The sequence below is a fragment of the Hyperolius riggenbachi genome, chromosome 5 (assembly GCF_040937935.1).
Source record: "Hyperolius riggenbachi isolate aHypRig1 chromosome 5, aHypRig1.pri, whole genome shotgun sequence".
Taxonomy (NCBI): Eukaryota; Metazoa; Chordata; class Amphibia; order Anura; family Hyperoliidae; genus Hyperolius; species Hyperolius riggenbachi.
Window position 1 is genome coordinate 256,412,173 of NC_090650.1, and position 9,435 is coordinate 256,421,607.

Below are 9,435 nucleotides of genomic sequence, written 5' to 3' on the forward strand. Positions count from 1 at the left end.
CACGGGCACGCTGACGTCATCGGACGTCCTCCGGGCTGTACTGCCCGGAGGACGTCCGATGACGTCAGCGTGCCCGCGTGAAACACAGAATGGAGCGCAGAAGAAGCCCGACCTGGCAGCCGGCTTGGCCAGGTCGGGTCGGCCACCGGGAGCCTGCAGAGCGGCGCCGAGGGCACATCCTGCCTGCCACAGGCTGGAGGAAGACCCAGGTAAGTGGATTTTGATTTTTATTTCACTCACCCTGAACCTTCCCTTTAAGTCTGCTGATCTACCACCGCTCCTGCCCTGCCCCAAATTGACCTAGATGTTCCACCCTGTCTGATTGTTTGACTTTCGTTCAATTATGACCAAATTGTGAAAGTTTCAATTGATGGAACATTGTCACGGAGTATATTCCCAGAAGATCGATTGAATCTGCCAGAAATAAATTGATTTTCCCCAGATTTGATCACTTTTAGATTGACGCCCCAAGACGATCACTCAATCGCTTTCGGTGGATTTCCAGATCAAATCGATCAAACATAGATTGTTTCAGACAGAAAGATCTTGCTAGAAAGGGGGAGGACTGAGTGCACAGCAGTAGATTAGAGGCCTATCGACAGACCCCCTCCAGGTCTTCACTGGGCACCGGGCAGCGTGTTGGCATCCTGTCTGGCACCACGCATGCTAGTCGGTACTGCAGGTTTATAGATTTTTTATAGAATTCAATGTGATATCTATAAAACAACTCTACAATATGTGACAGTAATAGATCTCCCTTTGATCAGAGTGGGAAGTACCTGCTGGTCGGTGGGAGAGGACACTGGGGTCTGCTGTCAGGGACACATGCAAGGGATCTTACCTGCTCTGCTCCCACACAGCTAACCACCCATTCTTGCTAACACTTGGGCTTCTGTGGAACCTGGCTCTGCCTGGTTTCCCTGTCAGGACAGTCTCTCCACCAGTGGCGTAGCTAAGGAGCTGTGGGCCCTGATGCAAGTTTTACAATGGGGCCCCCCAAGCACTCCACACATAACAATTTATATGGCGCACCAAAATCTGCCAATGGCAACTACAGTGTCAGAGGTGCAAGAAGGGGACGGGGAACAGCGTGTTAATGATTACCACTATTCAAAGTATCTATAGAAGTGATTATTATGAGCACAGGATCAATAGAGAGCTAATACTGTAGTTGAGGAAGGGCCCTTTGGGGCCCCTCTGGCCCAAGGGCCCCGATGCGGTCGCTACCTCTGCACCCCCTATTGCTACGCCCCTGCTCTCCACTAAGTATCCTATGATATCTAGCGTCAGAGCTGCCTACTGATGGGAGGCGGAGCTTAAGCAGACAGGAGGCGGGGCTTCTTGCAAACGGATGAAGCTCCGCCCCTTACGACGCGCATGGCTCCGCCCCTTTTCGGCGACCAGCGGTAAAAAAAACCCTCTGTCACTGCTATCACCTGCTGAAACACCCAATGCAGAAATCACTACAGCGCCCCCCCCCCCCTTATGAAGCCAGTGTGAGGAAGGAGCACTGAGATCTCTGACTACAGAGGCCCCGCAATACACGAGGCCCAAATGACGCGCTATGCAGCGGGTGACACAGGAAGAGGGGGCGGAGCCATGCATCACGTGGCAACACAGGCCTATATAAACACAGGGGGCGGGGCTGCGGCATCAGACAGCTGCGGACATTTGAAGAGGGAGGAGCTGAGGAAAAGAAGGCGGAGTCGCGCATCGCGTGGCAACACAAGCATATATAAACACAGGGGGCGGGGCTGCGGCATCAGACAGCTGCGGACATTTGAAGAGGGAGGAGCTGAGGAAAAGAAGGCGGAGTCGCGCATCGCGTGGCAACACAAGCCTATATAAACACAGGGGGCGAGGCTGCGGCATCAGACAGCTGCGGACATTTGAAGAGGGAGGAGATGTGGAGAAGAGAAGGCGGAGTCGCGCATCGCTTGGCAACACAAACCTATATAAAGACAGGGGGCGAGGCTGCGGCATCAGACAGCGGGAGACATTTGAAGAGGGAGGAGCTGAGGAGAAGAGAAGGCGGAGTCGCGCATCGCGTGGCAACACAAACCTATATAAACACAGGAGGCGGGGCTGCGGCATCAGACAGCGGGAGACATTTGAAGAGGGAGGAGCTGAGGAGAAGAGAAGGCGGAGTCGCGCATCGCGTGGCAACACAAGCCTATATAAACACAGGAGGCGGAGCTGCGGCATCAGACAGCGGCGGACATTTGAAGAGGGAGGAGCTGAGGAGAAGAGAAGGCGGAGTCGCGCATCGCTTGGCAGCAGAAGCCTATCTACATGCTAGAGCAAAGCAAGGCTGCAGCGGCACACAGCTGGAGAGGGAGGAGCCGCTCTGGCGCCAGAGAAGAGAGGGAGGATCCCAGTGTGGCATTAGGGAGGAGGACACGCATAGGAGGAGGCTGCAATGGGAGAAAGCTGGAGAGGGAGGAGCCGTGTAGTAAAGAGAAGAAACACCCACCCAGTGCTGAAATCACTAAGGCATCCCCCTCGTGAAGCCAGGCGAGCAAGGAGAGCTAAGATCCGCGCTTCGCTTCACGTGACAACAGACTACGACTGAAGCTCCGCCCCTCTTCCCGTAACTCCGCCCTCGTGCCGTGGCTCCGCCTACCATTTCACCGACCAGCGAGAAAACAACTCTAATAGTCTATCTCTGCTATCACCCCTCCTGAAACACCCGGTGCAGAAATCAGTAGCTCCGCTACCCCCCATCGCTAAGATCCGTGCATCGCGTGACTGCAGAAGCCCGCAATACACGAGGCAAATCACATGCTATGCAGCGGGTGACAGGGAGAGGGGGCGGAGCCGCACATCGCGTGGCAACACAGGTCTATTTACACACGTGGGACGAGGCGGAGGCATCGAACACCGGCAGACAGCTGAAGAGGGAGGAGGCGCTGATGTCACTAGTGAAGAGCGGATAGGAGCCCCGCATCGCTTGGCAGCATCACTAGGCCTATCTACACGCTATAGGACAAGGCTGGAGAGGGAGGAGTCGGTGATGTCACTAGTGAAGATCAGATAGGAGCCCCGCATCACTTGGCAGCATCACTTGGCAGCATCTACACGCTATAGGACAAGGCTGAAGAGGGAAGAGCCACGTCTGGCGCTAGTGAGGAGCGGATAGGAGCCCCGCATCGCTTGGCAGCATCACTAGGCCTATCTACACGCTATAGGACAAGGCTGAAGCGGCAGACAGCTGAGGAGGGAGGAGCCACGTCTGGCGCTAGTGAGGAGAGAGCGGATCCGAGTGACGGAAGGAACCGCAGATGCTGCTGCTGTAGGAGTGCTGCCCTCAGTATGAGCGTAGGTGATAGGAGGGAGGAGAATCTGACTGAGCTGCTATGCCGCTGACCAGGAGGGAGTTCCAGATGGTCCATCCACTGCCTATAGGGGATGATGTAAGCCTGCTTATCTTATGCTAGTAGTCACAACTTGTCACGTGCTAGATGTGAATGTCATCATCCTCTGCTCCTTACATCTGTCACTCTCATCATCTGCTTTCCTTTCTCATCACCCCCTAGCTTTCACTCTTATCATCTGCTGTCTAGGGATTATCAATGAGATGCAAATATTTCCAAGTTTTTGCAGGATTTTGTAAATTTGTATGCAAATTTATGCAGCTTGAAAATCTACTGTCACGACGGTTTAAACTGATTGGTCGTTTTTCAAGCTGCATACATTTTCATACAAATGTACATAATCCTGCATGAACTTGGAAATATTTACATTTTACTGATCAACTCTACTGCTTTCATTACTCTTTGCTGGTCAGCAGTCAGTCTCATCATTGGCTAAAGGCCCCTCTACACCATGCAATATGAGTGTTTGATCCTGCTTGTGATCAATAAATCCATTGAAATCAAAAATGCAATCGAATATGGCAAACTGCGGAATTGAATTTTTCTTTGTGATTATTAGGTTGATTCGACCGAACTCTCGTGCGAGATGGAATCGGACAGGTTAGATTTTATCTGCTTATCGAATGCGACAGCTGCAAATTATCCGATAAACCGATCAAAATTGATAGAAAGAAAACGCAAAGTGTGGAGGAATTTGTTTGATCAAGTCTTCCATCATACTATCGAAGAAAATCATGCCATCGAAAGTCAAATCGTACAGAAAATCTCATGGTGTAGAGGGGGCTTAAATGTCACATCCTGTACTGTCTATTTCATCATCTACTGTGACTTCTCATCCTTCTCATTACCCTTTAGCTGTCATATCTCATCATCTCATACACTGTAGGCTAATCGTTACTACTCATTATGCATAAGCTCATTGTGCAAGATGTGGATTGAAAACAAACTTTAATTCAAAATTGCACTTACAATCTCTTTAAAAGAAGCATCCAAGGTCACAAAAAATGAGATCTACTTACCCGGGTCTTCCTCCAGCCCTTGACAGCTTAAATGTCCCTTGTCCCAGGATCTCCTCCGTTTCAGATGGTGACTTCGGCAGGTTCGGCCTGTACTGCACGAGCGCTGCTCACGTGGTCTGGAGCTTTCTGCACAGTAGTTCTGTGCCTGCACACAACGCTCCAGACCAAGTGAACTTGACTGACAGCGGAGCAGGTGCAGTAGAGGCCAGGGCTGTGGAGTCCGGACAAAAATCTTCCGACTGCTCAGTTTATGAAACCACGACTCCGACTCCGGGTACCCAAAATGGCTCCGACTCCTTAGCCCATGCATGGGCAAACTTGGCCCTCCAGCTGTTGAGGAACTACAAATCCCACAATGCATTTGCCTTTGTGAGTCATGACTGTGGCTTTCAAACTCCTGCAATGCATTGTGGGATTTGTAGTTTGCCCATGCCTGCCTTAGCCTAATACTTAACAGGGCTGTGGATTTTGTACAAAAATCATCCGACACCCGACTCCTCAGTTTATGAAATCAACGACTCCGACTCCGGGTGCCCAAAATTGCCTTGACTCCGACTCCACCGCCCTGGTAGAGGCCGACCTAGCGAAGTCGCCATCTAAAATGGAAGAGATCCCGGGACATCCAAGCTGTGGCGAAGGACATGTCAGCTTCCATGGGCTGGAGGAAGCCCTGGGTAAGTAGATCTTTGGAGTATAGGAAGCGGACTTCACCCAAGATGGTCTCTTGGATTGACGGTCACTATGTGGATGGCAGTTTCTCGTAACCTAATCCACACTACTTTTCACTATTTCCTTATCCCGCATTAGGCTCCTTTGGCACGCAGAGTGCGTGAGAAACGCTTTGTAGCTTCACATTACCGCTATCTGCCACTTGCCAAATGTTTCCACAGGGTTCTTTTGTCTGGATAAATAGCTTTATCGAGTTCACCCCATCTCCTTTTTGATAGAGGTGGAGGTGTTGTAGCGTTCCTTGGCCCTCATGAGTACTGTGATGGGAAGCTTTGATCCCCACCCCTTCCCCTCTAGCAAGGTCCCCCACCATAACTGGAAGTCATGTGGGTTGTTATTGCATCTGTCCTACTGGACCACTAACCTTTTACTAAGACCCAACAGACTACGCAAGTTCACTTACAAACTTGCACATGTATTTTTGAAAAAGGTGATTGTCAGGGATCACACGGAATAGCATTTTTTTATATAAATGAGATTGGTATTATGCAGCTGAAGCAGTACAATACATGATGAGGTATGGCAGAATGTGCATGTGTCACACACCCTTGGGCCCGTTTTCCATTTATTTCAGTGGAGCCGATTGTGGCTTCTAATGTGCAGAGGTACTGTGTACTAAGCTAAAATATTAGTAAAGCACTCTCATTGGGACCCAGGACTAGCTGACACAGCAAAGGTGGGGGTGGACCTATGCTCTGTAGAAAGAGCTGCTCCAAGGAGAAAAGGAGTATTTAAAGGGTCCCTGAACACAAAAAATAAAAGGAATCTGGACATACCTGGGGCTTCATTCAGCCCCAAGTAAGCATACAGCAAACACATGTCTAAGAAACGCTCTCGGAGCATGAAAGGTGCTGCTTGCAGTCCCAGGTAAGTCCGGATTCCATTTATTTTTTTGTATTCAGGGTCACTTTAAAGGAACAGCATCAAAATAACTCCTGCGCCTATGCAAAACAATCTTGCAAATATAAACTTTGTTTTATTAAAATAACTGTGGTAAAATACAAAATATAAATATAAAATGCGACAATAGTCTGTGTTCAATGCAACAATTTTCTTTCACAGTGTCACCACTCGTACTGTCTCAAATTAAACTCCTAATCAGGCCCTGATGAAGGTAGGCGGTACCTACCGAAACGCGTAGGCTATTGGCTGACACGTGGTGACGTCACCTCCGGACTTCCTCTTGCTCTAACTAGGAAGTACCGGCATGTTACTATCCTACTCTCGAGAAACGAGCGGCAATTAAGAACTAAGGTCACCGGCCGGGACCCGAGCTGCTTGCGGAACATCAAAGCCTGAAGGCTAGAAGAGTGGGAATATCCGTTTCACCTTCCGGGATACGTGAGTGTGTCGGCAGAACGTGCTGCAATACATTAAGAGCAACCAGTGAACTGTATATGGCTATGTGGCCACGAAGCTTTTTTAATTGAAACTGCAGGATGAAATACATATGTTTGACCAGTCATGGCATGAGAGCATAACCAGTTGACGGATTGAACTGTACTGGCCAGTGAAACAGTGTGCAATATTGGCAGTCGGACTGTGCTTTTAAGTTGCAAGTTTGTTGGAAGAGAATCTTTATCTTGGCGAAGGCATGAAAGGAATCTATTAATGTAGCTACGAAGAGGAGCCTGTATAGTACATTGAGCAGTTTTCTCATAAGCAGTTGTCCAGTCTTGTTGTTGAGAGGTTATAGGAGTTTAATTTGAGACAGTACGAGTGGTGACACTGTGAAAGAAAATTGTTGCATTGAACACAGACTATTGTCGCATTTTATATTTATATTTTGTATTTTATCACAGTTATTTTAATAAAACAAAGTTTATATTTGCAAGATTGTTTTGCATAGGCGCAGGAGTTATTTTGATGCTGTTCTGAAAGTGTAAGGTAGTGGTTTTTCCTTGCTAACTCCATGCTGCCAATCGATACTGCATAAATAAGCGCCACAACAATACTTTATATATCACTTTAAGGGCTGGTGCACACCAAAACCTGCTAGCAGATCCGCAAAATGCTAGCAGATTTTGAAACGCTTTTTCTTCTTTTTCTGTAGCGTTTCAGCTAGCGTTTTGCGGTTTTGTCTAGCGGTTTTGGTATAGTAGATTTCCTGTATTGTTACAGTAAAGCTGTTACTGAACAGCTACTGTAACAAAAAACGCCTGGCAAACCGCTCTGAAGTTCCGTTTTTCAGAGCGGTTTGCGTTTTTCCTATACTTAACATTGAGGCAGAAACGCATCCACAATCCAAAAAATGCCTCACCCAGGCATTTTTCGTTTCTTCAAAACGCCTGCCGCTCTGGTGTGCACCACCCCATTGAGATACATTGACCAAGCAGATCCGCAGCCGCAAGCGGATCTGAAAACGCCCAAAAAGTCGCTCGGTGTGCACCAGCCCTAAAGGAATACTATCAATGCCCAAGTGTTCTAAAATGGCAGTGTGCAAATAATGTCTAAGTAGCTGTGTAAACATTTTCCTACTTTTCATGTTAAATATCAGAGGCAAAAGCTGTAATTTATTGAGGGTAGGATTTAGCTATATTGGGACAAATCAATTGCAGAAGGGGTGTCTGCTTCAATGCACAGCCAGAGTTGCATATCAGACTACAGAAAGCAAATATCAAACTCTGAAAGCAAAAACAGTATGAAAAGCTGTGACAATTAGTTACATTTCCTTCAGACTGGTCAGTCAGAAACACAGGACACGAGAGCTGCAGCTGTTGGGAGCTCTCTTTGTCACACACAGAGCTACACATAGAGTTCACTGATCAAGTGCGAGTGGAATTTCCCCTCTCCTCATGGCTCAGTCTGCCGTCAGTTTTGGCGTCAGTAAAGGTAGAATGTATTTTGACAACAGTAAACAAAGAAGTTGCTACTAAAATGTATACACCAGTACTTAGCAGCACTTCCCAAACAATTCCTGTGTCAATTGAAAAAAATATGTGAATCGATAGTATTCCTTTAAGAAAATGGACTGTTGCTGCAAGCAGTGCCTGCATGTGTGTAGTATACATTTCATTTTAAAGGGAACCTAAACTGAGAGGGATATGGATGTTTCCTTTTAAACACCAGTTGCCTGGCTGTCCTGCTGATCTCTTTGGCTGCAGTAGGGGCTGAATCACCCACCTGATACAAGCATGCAGCTAATCCACAATGGGGGAAAGAGGCGCTCTGGTATAATAAAAGCACCTAAAATCAGCTTAAAAACGATAGGTAATATGAGGTAGCTTACCTCAATGACGAAATCTCTGTAGTTTATACAAAAGATTTTTGCTAATAAATCTTTTGCATAAATTACAGAGATTTCATCATTGAGGTAAGCTACCTCATATTACCTATCATTTTTAAGCTGATTTTAGGTGCTTTTATTATACCAGGGGCGCCTCTTTCCCCCGTTGTGCTAAGTATACCCCTGAACATACCCTGTCCGAGGGGTGGTGACGGACGCCTCTCTTCCCCACAGTGGACTCTGTCCCCTATTTTCCACTAAGAGAGCGACCACCTTCAGGTTCTGACTAGGACCACCCCAAGTGGAGTCGGGTTTGTTGTCTCCACCTGCTTTCTGTGGTTGGTTGCCCCCAGCAACTTCCCTTTGTGAGTAGTGCTTTTAATTAATTTACTCCCATTGTGATTACTGACGTATTGCACTGCTGGGCTCCCGCTCCCATGCCTTTTTCTACAGGGTGCTGAATCACCCCTACCACAATTGCATGCAGCTAATCCAGTCTGACTTCAGTCAGAGCACCTGATCTGCATGCTTGTTGAGGGACTGTGGCTAAAAGTATTACAGACACAGGATCAGTAGGAGAGCCAGGTATCTGGTATTATTTTAAAAGGAAAAATCCATATCCTTCTCAGTTTAGGTTCCCTTTAAAGCTCTGAGAGCATTTCTTACAGATGTGTTTGCTGTATGCTTTCAATGTGAGTAAAGATACTTTGCATTCTAAGTAGAGTCTTTTTCATTGAGTACAGGTTGCCTGTGTAGATTTTTAGGTGCTAGTTGAGTAAACCCAGCAGAAAACCTCATAGACCAGTGCCAGCTCCCTGCTTGTGGCATTAAGTTCCGACCAGCACCCAGTGGTTGTTAAATAAACTGTAAAATTGTGAACTATAGGAAAAGGAAAGTCATGTAAAAAAGCCAGATCTATATATATATATATATATATATATATATATATATATATATATATATATATATATATATATATATATATATATATGTGAGTGTGTATATGTATATATATATATATGCATATGTATATATATGTATATGTGTGTGTGTGTGTGTGTATATGTGTGTGTATATATATATATAT

The 9,435-nt window shown here is 47.0% G+C and overlaps 1 protein-coding gene across 1 annotated transcript in view; it reads left to right on the forward strand.

Moving 5' to 3' along the window:
* The first annotated feature begins 1,812 nt into the window (after nt 1-1,812).
* Nucleotides 1,813-9,435, forward strand: part of LOC137518670 (thioredoxin domain-containing protein 5-like) — an 87,473-nt gene continuing 79,850 nt past the window's right edge. Inside the window, exon 1 of the mRNA XM_068236818.1 lies at nt 1,813-3,413. Coding sequence (XP_068092919.1) covers nt 3,409-3,413 — 5 coding nt within the window. The 5' untranslated portion in view covers nt 1,813-3,408. The remainder of the gene's footprint in view (nt 3,414-9,435) is intronic.